At 45.8% G+C, this 27,381-nt stretch overlaps 1 protein-coding gene across 4 annotated transcripts in view; it reads right to left on the bottom strand.

Annotated features, from left to right (window-relative positions):
- Positions 1-4,373: 4,373 nt before the first annotated feature.
- Positions 4,374-27,381, bottom strand: part of ATG2B (autophagy related 2B) — a 71,123-nt gene continuing 48,115 nt past the window's right edge. Inside the window, exons 29-42 of one of the 4 annotated variants that reach the window (XM_039222077.1) lie at positions 26,388-26,529; positions 24,492-24,694; positions 22,920-23,146; positions 21,788-21,896; positions 20,637-20,831; positions 19,847-19,948; positions 15,319-15,397; positions 14,811-15,015; positions 11,480-11,549; positions 11,027-11,172; positions 10,315-10,436; positions 9,915-10,069; positions 8,950-9,099; positions 4,374-5,671 (exon numbers count right to left, since the gene is read on the bottom strand). In XM_039222077.1, coding sequence (XP_039078008.1) covers positions 5,441-5,671; positions 8,950-9,099; positions 9,915-10,069; positions 10,315-10,436; positions 11,027-11,172; positions 11,480-11,549; positions 14,811-15,015; positions 15,319-15,397; positions 19,847-19,948; positions 20,637-20,831; positions 21,788-21,896; positions 22,920-23,146; positions 24,492-24,694; positions 26,388-26,529 — 2,136 coding nt within the window. In that variant the 3' untranslated portion in view covers positions 4,374-5,440. The remainder of the gene's footprint in view (positions 5,672-8,949; positions 9,100-9,914; positions 10,070-10,314; positions 10,437-11,026; positions 11,173-11,479; positions 11,550-14,810; positions 15,016-15,318; positions 15,398-19,846; positions 19,949-20,636; positions 20,832-21,787; positions 21,897-22,919; positions 23,147-24,491; positions 24,695-26,387; positions 26,530-27,381) is intronic. The other 3 variants (XM_039222078.1, XM_039222080.1, XM_039222079.1) reach the window with 3 other exon arrangements.

The following is a 27,381-nucleotide window of genomic DNA, read 5'->3' as shown; positions in this document are numbered from 1 at the left end:
GATGAGCCTGGGGCCTGGGAGTCAAACCACGCGGCCTCAGGCAAGGTTCTCTTGACTACTCTGAACCGGTCTCCTCCTCCCTGTGAACAGGGACTGCCTCAAGAGCCTCTCCGAGGGGCCCTGAGGGTTCCGGAGCCCTCGCGCCACAGGCCCCTGCTAGCAGGAAGCACCTCACAGAGACTCCCTGCCCTCTTTCACAAGAGCTCTGTGTGCGGCGTGATGGGATTTTCCCCTGGCAGCTCAAAAGTGGATGGTGACATAGTGACATCCGTCTTTCCAAAACCTCTTTCAAGGCATTGCCTTTAAAAGGGTTTAACAGGGCGCCTGAGTGGCTCAGTCGGGTAAGTGTCTGACTTCGGTTTAGATTATGACCTTGCGGTCTGTGAGTTCGAGCCCTGCATGGGGCTCTGTGCTCACAGCTCAGAGCCTGGAGCCTGCTTCCTATTCTGTCTCCCTCTCTCTCTGCCCCTCCCCCACTGGCGTACTGCATCTCTCTCTCAAAAACAAACATATAAAAGTGTTTCTTTAAAATACCTCTTTCATAAAACTAAAAACATTCCTCCAAATAGAACAGATTTATCAAATATTTATCTAGGTCATTAAGACCAAACCGGCAAGGTATGTGTACCACAAGCCCACATTGTACGGATAATAGAGTGATTTGTGCCCTAAAGGGGGAAGGAGGGGGAAATCTTAAAATTACATGCCCTGTGGGCCTGAGAACCCGATAGCAGGCAGATACACAACTTGCTCTCACGAGGACCAGGATCATTGGAAGACTGTTTCTCAGTCCCAAGGTCTGACACAGACCCACATCCCGCCCCACAAAGTATTGTATATAGGTTTTGGGAACAGTTCTTGGCGAAAGACAATAGTGTTTGAAGCAAACTCCAAAGGGTAAATATTTTAATTTTCTTCCAGGGTTCTCTTCATTTCATAATATTTTCAACAGTCACACTGACAACATTTCCACAAAAATACTCAATACAGCATTGGTATTCTTAAAGTTCTCACATCCAACACTCCCTTAGGGAAACTAGGAGACTCAGCAACGGGTATACAACATTGTGGTGAGATTAATTAGAGATTCAGTCTCTAAAGTCAGTCGGGATGGATTCACAGAAGAGTCGAACTTGGCGCCCCTTTTAAATTCCGCAGTCAAAACGCAGCCGGTCCTGTGTGACCGCCGAGCTTCTATAGAAACGAGGAAAGACGAGTCCACCTAGAAACTGGAGGCTGCCCTTTCATATACACAAAATCCATGTGAAACAGCAAAGGAAACACACTTTGTAGAGGAGGGGCTGCCACGTTGGCCACCCACAGCCCTGCAGAGGTCACGGTCAGCCAGCGTCACACCGGCCGTCTCCCCACAGCCAGCAGGGGGCGCTCTGGCACTCACTGACAAAAGCGACAGGCTCCACACCAAGGTGTTTTTTTGAAACCCAAAAACTAATGTTTTTGAAAACTGCTGACATCTCAAAATGTGAATTGTTGGAAGTCCAGCTTCTCATCCCCGAAGGAGCCCATCGGGATGGTGTGTTGAGCGCCTTTTCGACCCCTGATGTGCAGGACACCGCGAAAGGCAAACACTCCCCATGTCAGCGGGCTGATGGCAGACGGGTTTGTTAAGTTCACCGAGGGGAGTGACCTGCCGGGCTGATCCTGACGCTACGGACTTAAGAAATAAATAGGCATCAAAGCACCCAGCTCTTGTTGTATGAAAAGACCACAGAAATAGGCTTGCTCGGCAAAAGATTTTTTCCCCCGACATTAACGCTACACTATGTAAATTACCTTCCTCCTTAAACCTGAGACTCACAGGTTTATATCTGATTCATTCTACTTGATGCCAACTGGCATGTCCCATCCACCCGCAGATACAAAGAGAATCACTAGCTTTGGACAGTCCCTTCCTTTCGAGCTTAAAGAACTTTATAGACATGGTCTCTAAGGCCTTAAGTGGGTCAGGAGGAGGTGAGGGGAACCAGAGAACTGCTCACGTGGAAGAACAAGCCCTGCCACGCGCCTCCCCACGATCCGAGGAAATACACCCAATGCAGGTGTAAGAAAATGGAAGCAAAGGCCGGTGGTTTCTCCTAAGTCGAGGCACAAAGCTCTTTACAATTGTCACCCGTGAAGCCACTTAGTGCAGGTGTGTCATTGACACCTGCTGCGCCCCAACACTACGGGCGGTCTCCCCGCTCGGGCCCTGAACCTGAACCTAACACACCTGAGCGGGGAGGACAGCGTGGGACACGCGGCCCCCGCAGAGGAGAGACAGAGTCGTCGAGACGGCTCAGAAACAGAACAGAGGCACCACAGCTACAGGGCATGGTTTTCGGAGGGGGCGATTACAAAGCAAACAGTACTTTCCCAGAGAAGTGACGCGGCAGGAGGCAGGACACACCGGGTTTTAGTATCTTTTTGCCCTTTTCGGCACACGGCTCCTTGGAACGATCTCTTAAAGTGAGTTTTTCATTATAAAAACGTTGATGTTACATACACGTGCTTAAGTGGGAATCCAAGTTGGACCCAAACTTTGCTAACGTGAAGTTTATTGCTCTGTCCATCCTAAAAGGCAAATATTGAAGGGGAGGTCCTACTTGTAAGTAACAGCAATCTGGGGACAGAAAGGGAAACTGGGGGTGCAAATTAGTCCCCGTTCAAAAGAAGCTATTGTCATGGACCTCAACGACTTTATCGAGTGGTCCTCACGCGTGTCTGTCACACTGTATATTCTAAAACTCGCTGACAGAGCTCGGTCGGGCTTGCTCGCGGGGCTCCTTGGGGAGATGCCTGCCCGGCCTCCAGGCGGCTCCAAGCAGACACATGCAGCCCAGTCCTGTGAGAACTGCCCCTCGAAGGTCACCACACGGCTGCTGTGGCCGCTCAGACGCAGCGCTCGCGGAGAGCCCAGGTCTGGGGGAGCCCACGGCCGCCGTGTGTGTGGTGTGGCCTCGGCGCTCTCCTTCAGCGCCATCAGCCTGGGGGGCCCCAGGACGGGGCGCCCCACCACGCACTGCATCCCACACCACCATTCACACACACACACACACACACGCGCGCGCGCGCGCGCTCTAATCATCCAAACATCTCTGTTGGACTTTGTCATACAAATCCCCTTAGTTTGCAGGCAGGCGCTGAGGCTCAAGAGGCATCAAGTGTCTCAGCCACGTCACCCGTCTAGTGGGTGCAGGTCTGGAAGCCCCAGGGCCCTGCCCAATGCTCTTCTTATGGTGTCGCTGTGACATAAAAGCTGGAAAAGACATTTTTAAAAGAGGAAAAACTAGAAGATACTGAATACTGCAGACGTGTTCAAACATAGTCTACATAAACATCTCCGGGAAAGAGCATCTGGATTAAAGAGGCAATGGACAGAGGCTTGAACCTGAACCTGAGGCAGGTTTCTGGTTCCCAGGTTCTGCGGACAGCAGGCACCGGAGCACAGGCACGGACCGGGTCCACACATCTACGTTATGAAGATACAGGTCAAAACAGGATTTATAAACCGAATTTATCGCGAGACAATCTATTTACAGCTCACAGTGCAGAGAAGAGGAAGCTTAGGTCTCCCTAGGCTGCATCTAAGTGAACGTAAATAATTAATGTAACGAGGGAAAATATATTTAAAAATTAAAGGTCTTTTATATTTTTAAGCCCTTGATCCAGGGCTTTTTGGTCTGATTACTCATCACAGATAACATACACAGTATGCTCTGTTTTTCAGGAAACCTGGAGCCTAGCAGGGTCAGTGAGCAGGGTGGTCAGAATGTGCCCCCTTCCCTCCTGAAGCAGATGACAGACAGGTGTGGCCAGTGTTGACTCGGGATCCCGTTTTACATGGACTCCACTTAATAGCACAGAGTAAGAGATGGTTCTGTGACCCGTAAACAAGTGTTTATCTGAGAAGTTTTTTCAGCGGTACAAAGGAAACAAAATAAAAATTAAACACTGTTGAACACGACTTTATAAATGTTAAGTGTCCAGATTTTTGGTTCACATTGCCCTCTTGTTCCGAAAACCTGGAGAATGAAATGGATTCCACATCATTTTTCAAACCGCGAACTGAAAAGCAGTTCTGAAGTCCAAACTCCCTTCAAAGGCATTCTTCGCACTTGAGGAAATGAGAAGTCCCATCATACAACTGCAAACACTGGACAGACACAAAGGCCTCCACCGTCTCTGCCAGATTAACCTAGAGTCAAAAACGAGTTCTTGACGACCCCTTCCCTCTCACTCCTGAGCAAAGATTTCCTGGCTACGAACCAACATCAGCTCTGAGCGAGGCCCCGGCATCTTGGGAGGGTTCCCACTGCTGCACCGAGGAGTACACGCTCTGAGAAAGGCAAACCACCCACGGAAGCAGGAAACAATTTTACCTTTAAATAAAAATACTTTATTCATTCCTGACAGGTTATCAAAACGTACATTGTTAACCACGTAGAAACGGTACTTCGAAATCGCTGGCTAGGGCGTATTTGGAGGATTTTTGGTTAATATCACAAGAGGAGAAATCATTTCCAGTCTCCATCTCCACACATCCCTAATGGGCCTGCGCTAGGCCTGCTTGAAACTGAACATATAAACAATCACATGGGCCCCAGTTCATTACAGAATGAACATTTTCATTTACACTTAAAATAAATGAAAGTCATTACATTCGAGTTACTAGCTTCCTTTGCCAAAAACATTCAGTCTTACTCCTCTTTATGCTTTGTGAAAATCTGGAAATCACATAACGAATGTATCACAGGACTTGTATTAATCTACACGCACGCACACGCACGCACACGCAGGATAAAGTGCAACACAACAGAACACATCTGCCACATTCCTGTTCTCAAACTCCCCCGGAACGGTTTCCTGGGGAAACGGAGATCACGCTCTCAAGCACACGGACATGAACTCCGACAGACCAGGTTAGTTATTCCCCAGTGACGTTTGTATGAAATTCCTATTTGCCTCGCTTTTCACGGGGGCTTCGGTCTCCCATTCTCAATGAAAGCTTCGAAGCTGTGATTCTTTTTAAACCTCGAGAGAAATCGACTCCTCAGGGCGACATAAATAGGGCTTTCAAAGCGTGCAAATGTTTCTGAGCGCTCGGTGCTGTAAGAGGAGGCTTCCAGCGATCTCCCGTCTCCAGCAAGGAGAAGTCATTTCACTAAAAGCAAGCTTTCCACTCACTTGGCAGCAAACGCTTGAGGACTTTGACACCAGCCACCTAACACCGCTACAGGCGGGTGCCACACTAGCCCTAAGATGTCACGGGTTTTTGGTTGCGTGGTTTTTTTTGATATTAAATTATTTAACTAGGAAGTGCCTTTGTTCCTGAGATGAGCACAATAAAACGAAAGGAGTCCCCTCTGCAGCTGCTGGCGGGCCGCCGCCACGCTCCTGACTCCCACCCGCACTGTCCTCCTGAAGGGCCGTGTCGCCAGCGTCAGTCTTCCCCACGGCGCCACTTCTGGGACTCGTCCTGCCGGACGTCTGGTCTGATCTGGTTTCTCATGCCACCTAACACATTGGAGGTCGCTTCCGTGGCAACAATCAGAGGCTTCACCACCGCGGGGGGAATCTGGCGCAGGACCTCGCCCACGGCACCGGTGACCCCTCGGCTCTCGTGTTCTCGGGCTGCCGTCTCGTAAATAGTCTGAGCCGTGTCTGTAAGTCCCTGAAAGAGGGAGAAGAACAGGTCAGAAAAAATCTCTAAATTACCCTACAGTCCACAGCTTCAGCCGATTTTATTAATATTATTTTTTTAATTATATTAAAAAAAAAAAAAAAAAAAAAAAAAACCCACAAAAAAAATAAATTAAAAACACCCACTGTGCTATTGAGATAACCCAGGATAATTATATTTATGACAAAACCCCAATTATAAGGGAAAATAAAAGGCAATTATTATGATTTAGTATTTTGTTGTGACAAGTGTATAAAAAATATAGCTGAACTACAATTTCACACAGGGAAGTGTAAAGAAATATGTAATGATGCAAGAGTAGCTTTCCTGGCACTATCAGTCACTCAAGTTAAATCAAACTCGGCAAACAAAGCTTCTGGAATAAACATAATCACAAAAGAAATATGGTGATAGTTCCTTTGATTCAACTGTAACAAGGAAACCTCATTCTACACAACTCCAGAAAATTACTTAATTTGTTTTAAATTACTGGCTATGGACTGGAAAAGATAGCTGTGGAACGTTCACTTAAGATAAAAGGCTAAAGAGAACATCTTACTGGATTAAATAGAAAAAAATCCGAGAACATAAAGCAGAAACATGTTTAATAATTAAGAACGGGGTTTCTGTAGCATGTTTTCATCTTTCTTACCACTGTGTAACATTAAAACAATGTTTGTTAGGCTTTAAAGCTGAATCTAAAAATGTGTTGATCGGGCGCCAAGATGGTACAATTCACACGTGACCTTTGAACCCAGCACCTGTCTGACTCCGGAGTCCCGCAGGGGACAGGAGGCACCATGCAGCTGTGACCGGTTTCGGGAGGGGAAAGCAAGGAAGCTGTCCTAACCCAGAACCCAGCCACCACTGGATGGGACAGGGGGACTTGGGCAGGCGGGCAAGAGTATCCCTCCCACCCAGCACAGCCGGAAAAAAGTGCGACACCAGGGCAGGGGAGGCGGGGAGAACCAAACTAAACAACAAACCAAACCACCTAAGTGCTATTTTTTAAAACTACCTAGTACACGCAAGGAAGAAAATGCTCAGTGGATCCACACGCCCCATCGCCTGCCCCCTCCCCCTCAACCCCCTCCGCGGCCCGCAGACAAGAAATGGTACTGGGTGACGGCCACCCAGTGAGCACCACCACCAGTGTGGAGACAACAGAAGTAAATGCTGTCTCGGCTCCTGCACCTAAGTGTTACCTTCGCCAAGTCCTTCCAGTGGGGAATTCCAGCTGTGCGGGGACCATCAGATAAAAGGACACAAGGCACCTAACGAAACCGACGCGGCAGGAACCGCGGGTCCTCCAGACGTGCCCCAGATCCACCAGACCTGCCCCGATCGCCGCCACCGCCCTCATCACAGCTACCAGCCTCCCACGGGGGAAGTTCCTCAAGCCAGGGTCAGCCAACGGCCTCTGGAAAGGGCCGGATGGCAAATGTCTGTGGGCCACACAGGCTCTACTGCATACCCTTTTTCTTTTTCTCTTCTTTTTACAATCCTTCAAAACCGTAAAACTAATCCTGAGCTAGAAGGTCCACACAAAACAGGCTGGGGCCAGATCTGACCAGCGGCTGCCAGGTGCAGAGCCCAGATCTACAGGGCAGCCCATCTGTGAAACACATGGAGAGTTCTCTCTCAATCTCTGAGTTACCAACATCTAAAAGGAAAAGACGTCTTTACTGCCATGTAGGTGCCTCTATTTAAAAAGTTTTTAAACACAGAACTCAGATTCCATCTACCAACTCAATCCGTGCTCACTATTCATACCCTCCCTGCCGCAGTCTCATCCTGACGGTCTGAGAGGAGAATGACATGGCAGATCCGAACACCCAGGTTCCAATCCTGACTCCACTGTGACACCCCCCCACCCCAGCTCCACTGGGGAGCTGTTCCCGCGGAGCCGGTCCTCAGGTGCGAGAGAGGACCACCACCGACCTTTAACGGTTGCTATCCACCTGGTACAAAGTAAGCACACAAATATTGTTTTTAAATGAATATAGATTAAGTTGGTCAAGCTTTGTGTAAACTGTAAAGTGCTCCCTATCCAAGTGCCATTGTATCTGGCCTTCAACGGCCCCCACTAGGCCTCGAACCCCAGAATCGTTTTTACAAACCTGATTTCTAACTGTCTACATGTTAGATAAGTAGCCCAAACTGATAGCTACAGGAACAGGTCTGACCAGGAATTCTCTCTATTCTCCCAACTGAATCTCCTCTTAAGAAAGGCAAGTGGTCTTATTTATTCCCAACACATGTCCTGGGGGCCCTACCTCAGTGGTCGTCTGACGGTCGGGACCACAGAGGCCGCTCTGTCAGGGAAAAGATTGTCCTAGGCGCCTGTGCCTGTCAGAATATGTTGGGGAAACAGATCTGTAATGAACTCCTAACACTTGCAGCCTGAGTAAAACAACCTCAAACTTCAGGTCACATTAAAAATAATGTCAAAAAAGATTACGACGAGGAATGTCCCCCAACAATGCCCATAAAGAATCAGGATTCACAGGTGCAACTAAACCGCAATGTGGCGATGCTTAATAAATGTTGGGACTCAAATAGTTACACGACCTCGTGCACAAATAAATAAAGGGACATTTATATGAACATTCCGAAACTAGTGTTTTAGGGGAAAAAAAATGGCAACTGTCTCCCAACAGGAAAAAAAGTAGAGTCCTACGATAAAATGCTGGAGGACAGTTAAATTAGATGTACATATATCAACATGGATCAATCTTGGAAGGCATACGTTACAGAGCGATACCCATACGATGATCCCATTTATGTCAACTTTTAAAATATAAATAGTACGTGTTGCTTGTGAACACATTCATAATAAAACTATAAACGAGCATACAAAACAAACATGTACCACCTTGAGGACAGTGAAGGCCTGGGATTGGGATGAGAGTGCACGATTCACCTGAAAGGCAGTACTTCTACACAAAGCCGAGGGAATGCGGCGCGGCATGACTCCGGCGTGACTCGGGTCACAGCCGGCTGGGGAGGGCACGCACTGGCCTCCGGGACCTGGCTGGCTTCTGCACATAAGGAGAACCAGTCTTCCCCCTAGAGCGTGACTCTCTGTGTGAGCCAGTCACTAGGTGGCCCCGGCCTCTGACCGCACGCAGATATCCGCACTTGCTATCGGCAGCACTTCCAGGTCTGCTCCCGGGGACACTCGGGAACAAACTCCAGCGCTCTGTAGACAAAAGCCAGGAAAGCGCGCCGGCTGAACCAGCCAGCTGGTCCTCTCAAACGTCACTAACCTCTTTGACAACACTGTAGGCCTTGGCCACACCTTCCCGCAGGTCCACTGGCTGGTGGGCGAGGCGGTGGTGAGGAAACCTTTTGATCTTCTTGGGCTCAATAGAAAGGGTCCCAGGAGACACCATGTCATAAGCAGTCTCTGCTGCTGCCTGCATCATTTTGTCAGAAAGAATGAATCAGAAGCAAGCCTGCACATGCTCCAGTGACGTACTTGCCAAAAGAACACAGGGACCCACAGGCCCCTAACTTCTGCAGGGGCTGAGTTCTTCACAACAAAAATAAGAACAGTAAAGTGCACATTAAGAATGAATTTCTAGGGGCGCCTGGCTGGCTTAGGTGGTTAAGTGTCCGACTTCAGTTCAAGTCATGATCTCAAGGCTCATGGGTTTAAGTGTTGACAGCCCAGAGCCTGGAGCGGCTCCAGATTCTGGGTCTTTTTCTCTCTCTGCCCCTCCCCTGCTCTTGCTGTCTCTCTCTCTCTCTCAAAAATAAATGTTAAAAAAGAATTTTTAATTAATATCTGGATTGAGCAGACTTTTCCAGGCGCTCCTCTGTCCTCTGAGAACACTCCCCAGGTTACCAGGCTAGTCAAGAATGCCCTGTCTGTGAACAATCAGATAAGGTCTGTAACAAACCTTAATACATCCACTGTTTGCTTTCTTTACGGGTAGCTAGGATCTTTTCACATAAATGAGGCAAAATAAATCCTTGGCTAACTTAATGGTCACAATTTAACTGAAACAGGCAAACAAATTTGACCTTGCATCCACTTCTTTATTCTATGAATTACTTAACACCGGAGAGCTAAGCGATAAAAGAAGTAAATCATCATAAATATCTACCCTCAACATTTTGTATATTTTCATGATATCATTTTAAAAAACAAAAAAAAAAAAACCCACCCCAACCATCTTACAATGGGTCCTGCTCTCTGTACAGAGAAGAGCAGGCTAAGGGGAGATACCTGTATGGTCTGAACCATTCTGTTGGTGAGTTCGAGAGCAGCCATCGCTGTGGAGGTGCCGAAGGAGGCGGCACCTCTCTGGAACCCTCTGACGATGCGCCCGTCTTTCCGGTACTGCTCTATGGGTAACCAGACCAAGTCCTTCAGGCCTTGCACTAGAACGACAGCCAACACGGGGAGATCAGTGTGCAGAGCCCGGGGTCTCTGCTATCACTCTAACTCTGGGGCTGTTAACCTGAGACGGGAGGCAAAGTGTTCTTACAGGTGTACATGACCACACAGCGGCATCTTCTAGAAAGGTCCGCACAAAGATACTCAGAGGCATCCGTGAACTCCAAGAGGGTGAAGAATCACAGATCAGGCAAAAGAAATCATCTTTTGATTAAAGAAGAAAACTCACCTAACTGTACCAGCGAATGCATAGGCCCAACACCTCCCAGGATCCCCGGCAGCTGGTTCTTCTTAATGTCCGTGAGCCATTCAGTGATCGCGTATGAAAACAATTTGTCAACACCTAGCAAGCTAGAGCAAATGACTATGAGTACACAGGACAGAGCAAGGTTTGGGGGCTCACATAAGTTAAAAAGAAGAAAAAATGCCCTAACTTAAGACAAAAGAAAATTTACCAGTTACAAGGACAAAGTATTGTAGGTGTTCAGTCTGCGTCTATTATACACGGACATACGCGCACACGTCTAATCCAGTTGAACGTCAGTCTCTATGAGGCTCAGGGGACAAGGAGCTGTTCCTGAGCACCCAGGACTCTGGCATTGGATGAATCCAAGGCCTATAAACTGCTACACGGTTCACAGCTACTAAGAACCATCATGGTGTGAACTTCCAGTCTTTTTGCTAACTAATTTACAACTTTGGGAAACTATTTACAAATAACTATAGCTCTTTTTGAAAAAATACACCTCAGTGCAAACTACCGTTACTCTCGCCGAATAACAAGTAGCCCCTACGTGGGAAGCATCCTCTAAACATAAGCTCTCTGCAGACAATACTGTAAAGTAATTATTTACATTGGTTAAGAAAACGCCAACATTCATTTTGTTGGGAACTAACGGTCATAACCACACCATGAAGCCTCATGTAATGAGCCAACCTACCCGTGCCGGTAGAAAAGCCGCTTCAGTTTCAGTTCTGAGCAGTTTAACTGGGCCAGACCGATCAGGACCCCAGCAAGCGTGCCCTTTACAATTGAAAACAGGTTAATGTGTAGATCGAGAGGCCTAACATTTAAAACAGTCGTTATCTGGGAAAAGCAAAGGAATATTCATTCGCTACTAAAGCCAGAACACTTAAAAATATTTCCAACAAAACAATACATAGTTAACAATACATGTATCCCAATTTCTATCAAACTTTACTCGTGGGTTCTTAAACGGCATTTACTTTAAGAACAGAATTTTAAAATCTTGCACATCATTTCAAACATACGTAAACTATGACAGAAAAGGTTTAAAAATTAACTCCTAACAAGGAAAAACAAAGAGATAATGAGAAAACAAAAAAACAAAGGAGCTAATTTTGTACAGTAGATTTATACAAAGTTTCCAAACCTGATCCATTGACATGTGTTTGCCGTGATAATCAAGTCGGATAGGAACTTCTGATGTGAATCTAAATTCTCTAAAGACAGAGAAAGGGAGTTATTTATATTCAAAAGTACTAACAGCTGAAATTAGATAGAGCTAATTTATTCAACTGGAGAATAAAGACAGTCACAAAATAATGTAAATAGAAGTATCTCAAGGCCTAAATAAAGAGGAATGTCTTTTAGCTTTACTTTTTCTTAAAGTAATATAACAACTAATCTGACATTTATCAGATTATATATAGTTTTTGTTTAAATTTTCTCACACAAGTCTTTTCCTAGTTTACTAAATAATGCTTACCTTAGAAAAATTTATTCTGGCAGACAATCTCAGTTTATACAGAGAACAAACAAATAGAAGAATCCTTCAAAATTAAACCAAATAATATAATCACTACCAAGATGTAAGCAAGGAAAGATGCAAGGGATGTAAGCTCTGTGGTGATGCAGAAAGTGCCGGAAAACCCAGCCGCGAACCCCAGTTTCACCAGGTATATGGGATGCAGTCATGGGTAAGGAGCTTAAACTCTGAGCCTAAATACCTCTGTATTTTTTTTTAATTTTTTACTTTTTACTTTATTTTAGACAGAGAGACAGAGCAGAGCAGGAGAGAGAGGCAGAGAACCTCGAGCAAGCTCCATGCTCACCGTAGAGCCCAATATGGTGCTAGATCCCATGACCCTGAGATCATGACGTGAGCCGAAATCTAGAGTCAGGACACTCAACTGACTGAGCCACCCAAAGCACCTCAAGTCAGTGAATTTTTATTTTTTGTAAAATTTTTAAGTGTTTTTTTATTTCTATGAGAGAGAGAGAGAGCAAGCGAGTGAGTGAGAGCAGGAGAGGGTCAGAGAGAGAGGGGGACACAGAATCTGAAGCAGGCTCCAGGTTCTGAGCTAGCTGTCAGCACAGAGCCCGACGCGGGGCTTGAACCCATGAACCATGAGATCATGACCTGGGCTGAAGTCAGATGCTCAACCGACTGAGCCATCCAGGCGCCCAAAGTCAGTAAATTTTTAAAATGCCCCCTACGCTGGTCAATTTCAGTGAGCTTGCAATTAATGCTTTTAAACAGGGTATCAACATCCAGCCACTGGGAATTCTGTGAGAATGAAGTCATAATTATACACTGATGATATATACCTCAAACAAAAGGAGCTGACTTTCCAAAGCTGGGCTATAAATTAGACTTGATACACAATTTTTCTACAGAATTAACGTCTGCATTTATATCCTAAGCCATTCCACAAAGGCCCAGTTTAATGCACAGTAAGACGGAAGCTCCGTGTTCCATCAGGCACTACAAGGAGCCTGGGGCCCCGGGCCATCCCCCGTCTTCCAAACACGCACCTCCATTTGGTCTCATTGCGTTTTCTCGGTGACAGCCCCTTGACGCCTGCCTCTCCCTTTCGCACTCTTTTTTCCTACATGGCACAGAATATGACAAATCATCTATTGTAATTATTTGTAATCTTAACTGTACACGGATTTTTCTCTACTTTGTTTGCTGTGCCCAGAACAAGAGTTGGCATTTGGCAAACACAGAGGAAGAGCTCAGTTGGTACGGGAATGGCTGGGGGAGGGGTGCTATTAGGCCATCACTTAGAAAATGCACTGGATTTGGGATGAAGACCTGTGCTCTGGTCTTGACTCGGCCACTAACTGCGTGGTCTTGAGCAAGTCAACTTCTCTGGGCATCAACTTTCTCGTCTGTGAAGGGAGTAGTCTGGATTATAGCACTGCCTACCACCCCAGGGTCACAGACTCTCTAGGAGTTTTGAAAGTATAAACGATTTTAAATAGTCTAGAAGACTAAGCTATTTTAAGTAGTCTAATGATAAAAAATAAAACGTTTGCCTAATAAGTAAGGCTACACCAGCTGACTAAATAAAAAGTATCCAATCTCTCTGCTTTCAGGCCAGAATTGTTAACAATTCAATTTCTTTTGGGCCGGTTATCCAGTGTTCACAAAAAAACAAACTAGAATTCCAGTGATTACTTCAAGTACACGATTTCTTGGTAGAAAAGAAATAAGAGATCCTTCCTTTCTGGTGTAAGATCATCTCTCCAGGATCTTTCCAATTCTCATATTCTGTTATTCTTTTCTCTATTTCCTAGAGTACAGAAGATATATAAAACATGAAAGCACTATAAAATAATTACACTGCCTGCTTTGGGCCACAGCTAAAGTGTAACCTGAAGTCCACCTGCAAAGAGAACGTGGGGACCATTGGCGTCAGCAGGAGTAGAGAAAACGAGGGGAAGTAGCTGACAGTCCCTCACGACACAGGTGGCTTGGATCATCATCGTCTCTCTTTGCGAAAGAGCCCAGGCTCCACGCCCACCGTCAAGGGCTGGAGAGCAGGAAGATGGGGAGGAAGACAGGTCTGGAATAGAAGGACAAAGTCCAATGTGCAAGCAGCGGGCCGAGTCGTGGGGCAGTAGCTACAGCAGAGGGTGGCAACACAAGGGACCCGTCTTTCCTGATAGTGCCGACGAGCCCGGGAGAGAAGGGTCCGGAGAGACACGACAGTGCTGGGGAAGGGCAGATGGAAAACCACAGAAAATTCTCACATAGGAGAAGGGAAACACAGCAAGCCAAGGTGTGTAAGGGACATCGTGTTTGAGGAGGTACAAAGAAGCCACCACAGTGCCTGGGAAGAGGGACCGGAGGGGGAAAGCAGCTAAGAGGAAAAGGCCATTCCTGCTGCAGAATCAGGAGAAGCGGCTCCTGAGCCAGGGCTGCTACATGTGATCAAGGGGTGAGGGAGATGCTACGTGTAATTGGGGGGGGGGGGTACGGGAGGCATTACATGCAATTGAAGGGTGCAGGAGATGCTACGTGTAATGGAGGGGTGCAGGAGACACAACATGTAATTGCGGTGCGGGAGATGCTACGTGTAATCGGGGGTGCGGGAGACATGAGGCCCACTTGTAAACATACCAGGCGATGGTTTGGCAGCGCACAGAGAACACAGCCTAATCTCACGATTTGCAAGTGTACACGAATACGTTCAAGAATAGCCTGCAGGGGTGCCAGGGGGTGCGGGGCTCAATCGGTTGAGCGACTCTTGATTTCGGCTCAGGTCATGATCTCACAGTTTGGGGGTTCAAGCCTATATCGGGCTCCATGCTGACAGCACAGAACTTGCTTGGGATTCTCTCTCCCTCTCTCTCTGCTGTCCCCACCTCCCCCACCCCTGGCTTTCACACTCTCTCTCTCAAAATAAACATTAAAAAAAAAACCTTCAAAACTCTAAAATAACTTCATTTGTTATCAAAATTACATGATTTACCTAAAAAACACAGGCTGATCACTAAAAGGCGCTTCCTCGGCTGAGAAATCCTTCTGTTCCTCCCCATTAGCCACGTCCACTGAACTGGCACTACCATCCTGGGAAGGCTGCTTTGGCCCCGGGAAAGAAAGAACTAGATTTGGCTCCTTCGAGGTTAAATGCCTTGGCAAAGTGCAGGTGACATCAGCTCCAGGAGACTTTTTAACTGCAAATGTAACGTGCACATTTGAATAATCAGGTTTGCTTCTTTAGAGCATCCACTTAAAATCAATGTAGATTAACTTGTTTTGCTACATTTAATAAATACAATTACTGTTACAGAGAAAATGGACCACCACCTTTTAAAATACTACTTTTACATAAACTACATTTGCAAGATATGAAAAATAAACACAAACCACATTTATATAAATCAAAATAAAGACTGTAAGTACACCCTCAAAGAGGCTTCATAACAAATCAATCCAAGTACTTGTTATAGACTCTTCCAAACTATACATTTTAATACCTTCTGGATCTGGAGCCATTAGAAGCTCTACTTCTGTAGAAAGACTTGTGAAGAAATCCTTCAGGAAGAACAAGGCATCCTAGAATGAAAAGATGCCATTATAATCGAAGGGAAGGGAAGGGAGAGGTAGATTTATTTCTAAAACTAAAACACAAAGTATCTTAAAGTTCCACATTTGACTTATTGTTCATACACAATTTTCACTCTGTGTGAGGCATTATTCCTATTCACTCTCTCTCTCTCTAACACATACACACACTTCGTTAATTCTCAAAACTCTGAGAAACTCAAATGAGAAAATTAAGACACAGAGGGATTACAAACTACATAGCTATTTCTAAATCAAAATATATTTTAGTTTTCTTAGAAACACAGCGTTCTCGTTCTTCAACACTCGTTCTCACTGTAAACTGGTGGTGGTGAGGTCACTGGCACTAGCAACAGCTGCTGGCGGCCCCACACACGTGCACGTGCCTTACAAGTCCCTCCTCTCCTACTGTTGCCTGTAACGCTAGGTCACGTTGCTTTAATACATATTCTTCCTGGAACATGACGCTCAAAACTAAAATCCATAAAATCACCCAATATGGTCTCTTCTGAAATGATATGGTAACAAAATGCACGGACCTGTCTTGAGGTCCGAACAAACCATATCTACCCATTATTAGCAGCTTCCTTGTAGCTGCCTCACTTAAACCAACAAATTCACCTTGGAAAATAGGAAAATCAAATGCCCGAGCCTATGCTTTCTAATTCTTCCCTTCCATTTAGAAAAATTCTAATATAAAACATTAACATCACACCAAAAAGAGCGACGTGACAGTGAATTACACGGTCACAATAGTTGGTAGCGTGCCTACAGTTTTTAATTCCAAAGGAGCTGATCAACTACTAATCACATTCACCAGAACTATAAATGATGGAAGATGGAAAGGGATTTTTCTAGGCAACATGGCATACGGGAGACTAAGGATGGGACTAAGGAATAAGCAGCTACTTCGAGCAGCACTGGAAATATTCTGGTTCTGCAGCAGGGTAGTCAGTTCATGGTTTGCCCATTATTTTATTATGCTTCACACGTGTATATGTATTTATCTTGTTATTTACATTACATAACATATGCAGATACGGGTATGTGTATATACACACATTTTATATATACATCAAATATTAGATGTTAACAAACCTAAATGTTACCTAAAATGTTATTCTTTGACCACTAGATGGCAATATTTTAACACTATAAATGCTTTGACTCTGACTGCCTTCAAAAAAATAATGAGAGAAAAATCTAGGTAAAAATATGCCTAAAAGGGGCACCTGAGTGGCTCCGCCAGTTAAGCATCTGACTCCTGATCTCAGCTCGAGTCACGATCTTGCAGTTCGTGAGCTTGAGCCTCATGTTGGGCTCTGCTCACAGCACAGAGCCTGCTTGGGACTCTGTCTGCCTCTCCCCTGTGCTGCTCACTCGCACACTCTCTCTCAATAATACATTTTTTTTTTTTTTAAAAGGAAGACTATGAAGACAGTGACTTTTATCCATTGTTAACTACAAATGCACAAAACAGAAAAGGGGTACTAATCATCAGCATTTTAATGTTCTCAGAAGTTCTGATTTTGGTATTCATGCTCCTCTTTACAACTCAATAAAACCTGACTTTAAAGCTAGCCAGAAACAGACCCTTCGCAGCAGAGTGTACAAAAGCACACGGAGTGTGTACAAGCACACACAGAGTGTACAAAAAGAGACACGCCCAGCGGCAGCAGCGGCAGCAGGCCACTCCACGCTACAGCCACATGAGCAGCGAGTAAAACGGTCCGCTCAGCAGACGGCACCAGGTCCGGTCAGACGGTGCCGAGGCGGCAGCTCTCACCTGCTGCCGCAGGAATGTCCGTGGCGGTGATGGGCAGCTTCTCGCAAGAGTTACCACACATCCCTCGTGGCCTGGAAAGTGCTTACAGTATCCAACACAAATGGAAACCCAGGTCCGTACAGAGATTTGTACACTAACTTTATAACAGCTTCATTCACCCCAGGGTGTTAAGTCATCTGTTTTCTGTTGGTCCTCCCCCCACCCCATCGCCCCACACAGAGATCTCTGTATCCCTGACATCCTAGTACAGAAGCTGGGACAAGGCTGGCCTCCAGCAGGTGACTTGGAGTTAACATGTGTCTCTTCCCTACGCAGACTCCCTCCCACGCAGTGCAACACGGAAATGGACGCCAGACGAGGGGAGTCAGGAAATGTGGCCTCTTCACATTTCAGATCTCAGACTTCCTAGTTACATGACCTTCATCGTCTGCTTAGCCTCCCCCGGATGAAGCCTGCCCTCTGCCTGGTGTCTGCCTGCCCTACGGGTACACTGATCTTTGGAAGCAATGGGCATGAACTTCAACAGCAATGCAGCCTTTTGAAAACACGAGAAACAGTATGTTGCTTTCCTACTTCCTGTCTATGACCCCGTTAATAAGGTCAGGGACATAGTCAGTAAGAAAAATACTACTCAAAGCACTGTCCTTCTTCAGCTGATTTGTTTTCAAAAGAAAACACGAAGAACGAGAGTATTTGGTCTTCCATCCAGATGACCAATTGGTATCTCAAACTAAGGACCTCAGAAGATGTGGACCAGAAGGGGTGTCAGTGCGGCGAATCCCTCACCACACACTTGGGAGCGTGGCCGGGGTCGCGTGTAAAGGCATTACATCTCAGGGAATGATTTCTTCTCCTCCTCTCAGTTAAGCCATGACAGTTATTTCTGTTTCCTCAAAGATTAATAATTTTCCCATTTCAAAATCGCAATGCTTTATAGTTCTAAATAAGAAATTAAGTTCACTATTAAAGAAAAAAGTGTATTAAAGGAAACTGGGTTTGCGAAGTCTGGCAAAGTCATGCTATAAAGACATATCTTAGTCAAATTCTTGCTCACGCTGGTGAGCTCCACAGACCAAATTTCCTGTAAATACTTCTTTGAATTCCTATTCCAGTACAGGCCAATGTATGGATAGATCAAATTAAAATATGGGTCTCCAAAGATATTCTCCGAAGGAGAGAAAGTAAATCTCAAGTGCACATCAGCAGGTCCATCACAGCTCAGAAGCTACCTATGTTGACGTAAAGCTGTGAACTTCTGTGCTTGGCAAGACCTCTTTTCTGAGAAATGCTGAGCTTTCCTTTATGATGTAAATGTTAATACCTTATTCCTGAAATATCTGTCACTTGCATAAATAACAAGTCACCATTATTCAACCCACACTACTTAAGCAAACAAATAGCGCTATCCCACATACACGCTACTTCCGAACCTGAGCTCACAGCAATGTAAGCGGGAACAGGACAGTCTTATTATTTCAAAAACAGGCTATTCTAATAAGTAATAAATAAATAAAAATCTATTTTCTCAGCTGCCACATGCTTCGGTAGTAAGAACAGATAACATCTTCGATCTTTAACGAAGCCAAGCGCCAAGCTAAATATTTAATGCCCATTATCTTATTCAATCTTCATTTCTAAAACTGATGCTACATCTTCTCTTACTTGGATTTTACCTGCCAAGAAACGGAGGCATGGAGAAATAACCTGCCCAAAGCCACACAACCAGTACAGAAGAACAGAGATGCAAATCCAGGTCCAACCCCCAAGCCCAGGCCCCGCGCCGCAGGCCACACGCCTCTGAGGCACCACGCAGTCACGCACCTCGAACAAGCGTGTGCACGAGGTGCCGGCCGCGTTTCACACAGCCGAGCCAACTCGACACCCACAATAATTCAATGGGATGCTTGCTAAAACATGGCAAGTGGATTTCTTTATGTTTTTCCACAAATCTCTGCTGCATGTGACTGGTTTAGGTACCAATTTACTGATCTGTCATTCTGCCCAGGGCAGTAGTTCTCTTCCAGGTGCTTTGGTTAAGACAAAACCGCTCATGGAGCACCTGGGTGGCTCACTCGGTTGAGCGTCCCAACTTCGGCTCAGGTCATCATCTCATGGCTTGTGAGTTCGAGCCCCACACGGGGCTCTGTGCTGACAGCTCAGAGCCTAGAGCCTGCTTCGGATTCTGTGTCTACCTCTCTCTTTTTCTCTCTCTGCCCTTCCCTGCTTGTGCGCTCACTCGCTCTTTCAAAAATTAACATTAAAAAAAATTTTTTTAATAAAAAAGACACAACTGTTCTTATCTTTCAATCACAGACAGGAAGGAGTCATTTAATACTCTCTGAAAACACCTGTGTACCTGCACGCACGTGTATACAGAAGGATGGGGGTGGGGGGGAGCGGGTACTCAGCGCTACGGCACACACGCAATGAGGAGATGGAAGGATAATATCTACCAATGTTTACCCACCAATAGTTCAGATCCCAAGCGCCTAATGAATCTGCCGTGTTCCTTACCAGCCGAACTCTGCTTTAATTCTGCAACTTTCATAAAAGTGAAATAATAAACACTTCAATTCTCCTAGATTAAACCTCTTCTTGGGGGTGTGGGATGGTTTTTACACCCTAACTCCCTAAGCGAGGTTTGCGGCACAGACCTGGTCAATGTTGAGGCGGAGGGGCGTCAGTGACACTCTGAGGCAGCACTCCTGGGGTGACCTGCCCGACTCCGGGCGCACGTGTAAAGCTTTCACGGTCAACTGCAAGGGGAGAAAAACATTTTCCCCCTATGACGTTACAACCTTGTTTTCATTTAAAAAGGAAAAACAGAAAAGAAACAAAAGGAAAAAGAAATCCCATTTCTATTTCTGGCATGAGAACTCAAAGTGGAATTGTTTAGCCTTTTTCCTTAAAAGCCTGGGTCACACTCTCCTGGGTCATGCACTCCCTGAACGATCTCCAGAGAGGTGTGGACTCTCCTTAGCAGAAGAAGACAGCGCTGTGTGTACGGACTCGCAGGGGCTTGCGGGCCCCGGAAGCTGGCTAGGGCCACGCTCCAGAGACAGCCGCTGTGACGTTTTCCTCCAGCAGGCCTGAGCCAATCATGCCTATTCCACTAAAACTTACAAAGTGCTAGACTTTATTGCTGGAACATTCCCAGCAATACTAAGTGTCCCATGTAGATCACTATGGGCTTCCTGTTTTCCTCAGACATCAATATACTGGCAATTGTAATGAATGGACCCTCAAAGTGACGTGTAAAATAATTTTTAAAACCTAAAACTTTAAAAGCAGCATATTTCAAAGGGATTTTCATATTAAAATGATTTAAAAAAAACAACAACCAACCCAGCAATTTCCCCCAGTCTAAATCTTCTGCAGTTACATATAATAAAAGCGCTCTCCCAGCACTAACCCGGGGGCAGTAAACAGGAGCTTAGGTCTCACCATGTTAGAATGCGCCTTCCGGGGCAGCTCTTTGCTGCAGTACAGGTACAAGAACTTATTCATCTGCGATGTTGCCAGACGGTCTCGGATTTCAAGATCCTGCACGGTGAGCACCTGGCGGGACACCGGGTGCTCCGAGAGGCTGGGGTCACACGCTGGCGTGCAGGGTGGGTAGACCTCGTGCTGGAACTTCACCTTCACAGACACCAAGACACACACGGCAATTTTTACCTTTTCTTTAAATTAAAGCCCCTTTAAAATGCAAAACATCGCCCCTCGTTTATGGACTTCTCAGCTTTCAATTCCACTTTCAGAGAACAGAACAGTTCTTCATTTGTTCACTTATTTATTGACCTGCGTGTCCCCTCCGAGGATAAGCTTGACTGACATTTCTTACTTGATCTTGGCAAAATCCCTATCCTTTTCAGGCAAAACCCTCAACAGGAATAACACACAAGATCAGCATCTGGTGTTCCTATGAAATTGCTTGAAAATGAATCAATGGACGCAGGGGTTCAATTTCCCAAGGGGGAAGGACAAAGGTAAATGAAATCATGGAATTTTCGTCACTGCACTGTTTCTATGGGGAGTACCCTACCCTCATATATGACACTGGGCACAATCCCAGACGAGCTGAAAGAAGTAAATGCACAGAACGTCCCTGGTGGCCTGGCCACACTGGTCTCAGACATTTGTGAGGGATGGACTGAGGTGCTGTCCACGGCAGGGCCCCTCCCCCAGACACTCGAGGGCAGTGGTTCCCCAAGTGTGGGCCTGGGAAAGGGAGTATCTGAACCACCTGGAGACTCATTAAAAATGCAAAGTCACGGGCCCCACCTCACACCTACTGAATCAGAAACTCTGGGGCCCAGCAACCTGTGCTTTAACAAGCCCGCAAGGTGCTTCTGACACTTGTTCAACTCGGAGAGGCGCCCCTCTAGGGAAGGCCTGGGAAAACACAGACAAGAGCGCTCAAACTTCTCAGAACGTCTGAGAAAGAAAAAGAGGTCGAAGTCTTACAGGATCCCCTGCACTTTTCCAATCCAGAGGACTGGGACTCATGGCTCAAGGCCACTGGGTGGGGGAGTGACCCCAACACCCCCATGAACGCTCCTACTTCAGTGGCTTTTTCCTTTGAGCTGCCATCTTACCTTGCTTAACTGTATTTCCATTAAAAAGTCATGGTTTCTTCCTTTGCCTCCACATGCCATGTTACGTCCATGCCGCGTGGGTGTGTGAGAAGGAGAGCTGTGAGGACTGCTGTAAATGGGGAAAAAACAAAAAACAACCAAAAAAAAAAAAGCCAGAAAACCCTTTTGTTAAAGAAATATTCAAAGAAAGGCCATGAGTGATCTCAGGAAAAATGGCAAGATAAAGAGAGAAACTAAGACTGCGAAGCTATCCGCATGGTGCCACTAACTGTCTATGTATCAAAGCCATACCTTTACGCTCTGGAGACCCTGAGAACATGACGCTTATCTCTGCCATTCCGGCAGTCATTGGCCTGCTAAATACTCAGAACTGCAGGAAAACCTAACTGCGATGTTCATGTAACAGGACCCGCAGAAGACAGACCTCCTGGTAAGTTCCTTATTACTTCAGAAACTCCTTACAGTTAGAGAACAAGTCCTAAAAACCCCTGTCCTACAAAAAAGAATTCTACTAAAGTCACAACTTTTTAAAAATATCACTTTTAAATAGAAAGTCCTCTACGCTGTTGTGCCCAAGGTCCCCACTCCCTGAGGCCTCTTCGGACTCCCCTGACCCAGTGAGAATGCGTGCCCCCACCTCTACCTGCTTCCTCGATCTAGCCCTCTGCCACCACCACCGAATGACACACACACTGAGCAAGTACTTCAGGAGATCGAGCCCATGCCTGGCACCCAGCTGGATGCTGGAGAGTCAAGGGCACATGCGGTCCCAGCCTCCTGAGGCACCCGCTTTACTGCCTCGGGCTCATGTGCTCACATAACGGTCCTTCTGACTGGAGGCCAGGGCCTGGGTCTTCTTCATTTTGGTGAATGTACCTCTAACATAGGCTCCGGCACGTGGTAGGTACCCCGAAGTTTTGCTGAACAGAAATCACTTAAGTTGCCATATTTTGGGAAATATACGTACAAATACGTTCACAAATGAAAAGCTGTAACACTAAAGAAGTAACCTAAATTATATAGTTCTCAATACTATTTTATTAACATTCCTTAAAACGACAGATACTATGTATTCTGCTATGAAAAGAACATAGTCATCTATAAAAAAAAACTTCTGTAGAAATCAACTTACATATAACTTTTAGCTGGAGAAGTAGGAGGGGCTGTTCCAAAATCCTTTCCTCCATAGAGGTGCCAAACCACAGAGATCTCTTTAACCACATACCGGACGACAGGGATGGGAAAGTGCAGTGGGGCTTTGCTCGTATCGGTCTTCTTAACAGGCTGACTAAAATAATTCTCTCTTATTACGATTGCATCATCAACCATAATCTTTACAATTGGTTCTTCTTCCTTCTCCTACAATAAACAGGGAACACACATATCGTGTCGCCGAAGGAGCCACTGATTACGCTGCATATCTCGAGATTTCTTGATTCTGCATTCTTTTCAACAATTTCAATACACAAAATGGGGCAAGTTACAATGTAGTAATCACCACGTTGGATACTCTGCATTATTAGTCATAAAATGGATTTTCTGTTCTATGTAAATCACTCCGTAAAAATGTTTTATAGTCCCTCAATTCAGCTTTTACTATTTGATAATAAAAAGGCACGGATTTACTGGGTGTGTGTCTGGGTGTATGTGCAGGGGGGTGTACAGTTCTCTAATTCAAAGCCAATACTACGTTCCAAACTTAATGTACTTCAACATGCTGGCCAAATTACCATGATCCTAATAATGAACTTACTCTGAGTTTGATTGTTTTTTAATTTCCCAGGATGTTTCACCATTTTAGTAAACTGTGGATTCATTAAATCCAGGCCATACTTTTTAAATATGAGGATTACTAGGGGCGCCTGGGTGGCTTAGTCGGTTAAGCGACCGACTTTCGCTTAGGTCATGATCTCGCGGTTCGTGGGTTCGAGCCCCGCGTCGGGCTCTGTGCTGACTGCCAGCTCAGAGCCTGGAGCATGTTTTAGTCTGTGACTCCCTCTCTCTCTGACCCTCCCCTGCTCACGCTCTCTCTCTCTCTCTCTCCTAGAAATAAATAAAAACATTAAAAATAAATAAATAAATAAATATGAGGATTACTCTCTGGGGCACCAGAAGTGAAGCCTATGACTCTTGATTTCGGGTCAGGTCATGATTTCACAGTTCCTGGGATCAAGCCCCACATTAGGCTCTGAGTTAACAGTGCAGAGCCTGCTTGGGATTCTCTCTCTACCTCTCTCTGACCATCCCTGACTCCTTCTCTCTCCTTTAAAATAAGTAAACATTAAAAAAAATAAATAAATGTGAGCATGACTCTAACATGGAAATTCTACGTATCAACCATCCATCAGCCTTCACACAAACTGTATCTTATCTTTCCCAATTCTTGGACTAGCAACTCTGTATATACTCCTTTCTGCCATTTCTTACTCTGAAGAGCTTTCTCACTACACATAACATCTGTAGCTTAATAACCTATGTAGAAAATTTTGCAAATATACAGCATTCTTCTCTGAGTCTCGGAGAAACGTGTCATAGAGATAGTAAAGTATGGCAAACATATGCAAAGCCTCAATAATAAATTACAAAATGACACCATTCTCAACTACAAAGAGTTAAAATAACCTAAAGACTCTTTTGGGTACCCTTTGATCAATTTTCCTTGGAACACTCCCTTCAGGACTCAGTGACATTATCCATGTATTACCTGAATGGTTGCTCTTGGTGCAAAAAGAATGCAAAAGTCATCATTCTCAGTGGGTGCACCTGTCATTGCATCACTGATCAGGTGGTGTGTGAATGACGTGTAGGCAGGGCTGGGCTCCTGGGACACATTCCCGCTCTCATCTGGAAACAGGAAGAGGTCTGAACAACATGGCTCCTGAAGGTGAGATTTTTCATTCAAAACACCTAGGTTAAAAACCAAAACAAGACAAAAAAACAAAAACCACTCAATTTTGGCACATTTTGAAACATCAACAATAACGCTTAGTAAACATTTTAGCCGCATGTCAGGTGCACACTATGTTGAATGTTTTCACCTGCAATATCTCATTTATTTCTTACACTAACCCTCTGACTACTACTAAGAAGACCGATCACAAGTTTGATGTTCTCCAAGCAGACAATAAATGACGGTCTCATAGACAGTCTCCTCTTAGTAATTCGGCGTGAGCGAAGCTCAGAAATTCAGCAGCAGCTGGTTAATGCTGACTGGAGGTTCGTTAGAGCCCGATTTTCATATGAACAACTCTGCCCTGTGGGTGGAGCTCTGGAAGAAACTTCTGGGACAATATTGCAAGCAGGGGTGGGAGGGGAAGTGGGTTATATCTGGCAGTCCCTCCCCCCAAAACTACAGGAAGTATCTGCTTCTGGAAGGGGGTGGGAGAGACAGCAGTCAAGTGGTTTTCGGCCAGGGGGTGGAGCCAGGCAGCAAACAGACAGCTTCACCGGGGGCCGGGCATCCCAACGGGACCCTCCTCTCGGGGGCTATGGCAGTGGGAAGCTCACAAAAGACTGTATGTGAGCCAAAATCTGCACATGAACACACATTTTCACGCATTCTATCACCTAGCAGGCCCACTACTTCCTCTATTCAGTCGTTCCAACCACTGAACGGATGGAGAAGCCTTAAGAGGCTCACAGACCCGATTTTACTTCTAAGTTACTCATCCTTTACCATCTCAGCCTGGTGCACCGGAACACTGAAGCTGCTCAGCAAATATTCATGAAATATTCTGTCCCACATAAGCACATTAGCTGCTAATATTTACGATAGATACTGTAGCACACAGGAAGCTAACAGTTCCTACTTGCTTCCTGAGCTCTCCTTTATTTCAAATTGGAACAGAAGCAATATTTAACGCTAAACTTTTCTAACACCAGGAGATAATCTTTTAAAGCTGAGATTTCAGAATATATAGAAATGACTATGTTTATCCAATTAGAAAACAGTTACTTAGATGCTTCAGGTGGGCTATCAAGGCTCTGTTGCCAGCTGGCTCCTCCCCGTCTCTCCAACTTCACTGGCTGATTCTTTTCAACGAGAAGGGAGCTTCTGTGCCAGTAACAGCCGGGGCTGTGAGATAATTAAGGCTCATGCCTGCTTCTGTGCCTCTGTCCATGTTCACGATCTTGCCAAGTTTACCTTCTCTCCTCTCCACATCCCTAAAGCTTGTCCACTTTTGAAAAGCCGCTCGTGTCACTTGCGCTGAAGCCTAATGAGATGGTCCTCATCCCTCCTGAACAGTAGTTAGGGGATGGGACCCTTCCTGAAGCGCTTTCTCATGTCATTTCTCAATCGTTCTAAGTAAGAGCATCAGTTTGGTTTAGTGCCGATCTGTTTTACGAAACTCTACGCTAACAGCAAAGATAAGCTTTGTCTTCCATTTGATCTGTTTCCCCCACGCCGCCACCCCGGCCAGTGTCATTTATCTACTAGACACTCGATAAACACAAGCTGACTCACTACTAAATATCCACCAAAACTCAGACTTGTCTTTTGTTAATAAGTTACTTACTGAAGAATTTACATGCGTACAGATAACATAAGCCTCAACTACAGCCCCGGGGGCCACGGGGAAGAAGGCTGGGCCCGTCCTACCATTCGACTGGGCTTGTGTGGACGCGGCGGCCTGCTGCAGGTCAAGCTCCTCCATGGCATCACTCATCAAATCCCGCAACATCTGCTGATCCGCTTCAGGAAGCACTGGGCCCCGTGAGGCTGAGCGACCACTGGAATCTACCTACAGCCAAAACACCTATTTAAAAATACCTGAAAATGCTCTCAGAAGCAGATGACGTAGCATGGTTTTGTCCTGGAAACACACCACATTTTACAAACACACCAGAAGTGGGAACACAGGCAGTGTTGTACATTCTGCCCAGCAGCGCTTACATCTTACATTTTCAGCATTGTCACCATCACCCTGACAACTACTGGCAGCAGAAATAAATATGCCATCAGCTCCCAGGCAGCACAGGGAACCGGGGTCACAGAGAGACAGAACATCAAAGGAGAGAGGATAAAAATACTGCAGTGAGGCCTGGGGCGACGGAGTCTCTCTCCGCAGAGCTGGATCTGCTCAAATCCAGCAGCTGCAACAACGCTCGCTCCTGACTCCGAGCCGCTGGTGCTCAGAGCCTCGGGTCTCGGGATGAATGGACATCCAAGGACAGCAGGGGGCACACACAGGAGGGGAAACCTACTGAATGGGGGGCAGGGCTCAACTCCAGCACTGACACTTCACCATTTTGGTCAGTGAACGGTGCACTCGTTAAATCCAGACCACGCTTCTTAAATGGAAGCATGGCTCTAAAGTGGAAAGATCCAATTTGAAAGGGGTAATTTAAAGCAACTTTTAGTAAACTGGAGAATGTTTTTAAAAAGAGAATAAACAACCGAGAGGGAGTGTCATGAATCGCCCTCTAATCAGTGGGAATATAGCAGGAGCAAGGAGTCAAAAACAGAAGCGTAACACAAATGAAGTGCAGAAGCATCCTGAATGAAAGTCAAGGCCAATCAGACCCTTACTAGAGGCTCCATCACTGGAGAGACTGAGAATTCTGTTCACAGACCAGACCATGAAAAAGAATGG

This window comes from Hyaena hyaena, unplaced genomic scaffold, assembly GCF_003009895.1.
Source record: "Hyaena hyaena isolate Hyena2069 unplaced genomic scaffold, ASM300989v1 scaffold_1053, whole genome shotgun sequence".
In the NCBI taxonomy this organism is placed as follows: domain Eukaryota; kingdom Metazoa; phylum Chordata; class Mammalia; order Carnivora; family Hyaenidae; genus Hyaena; species Hyaena hyaena.
This window is presented reverse-complemented; position numbering and strand designations above follow the sequence as displayed.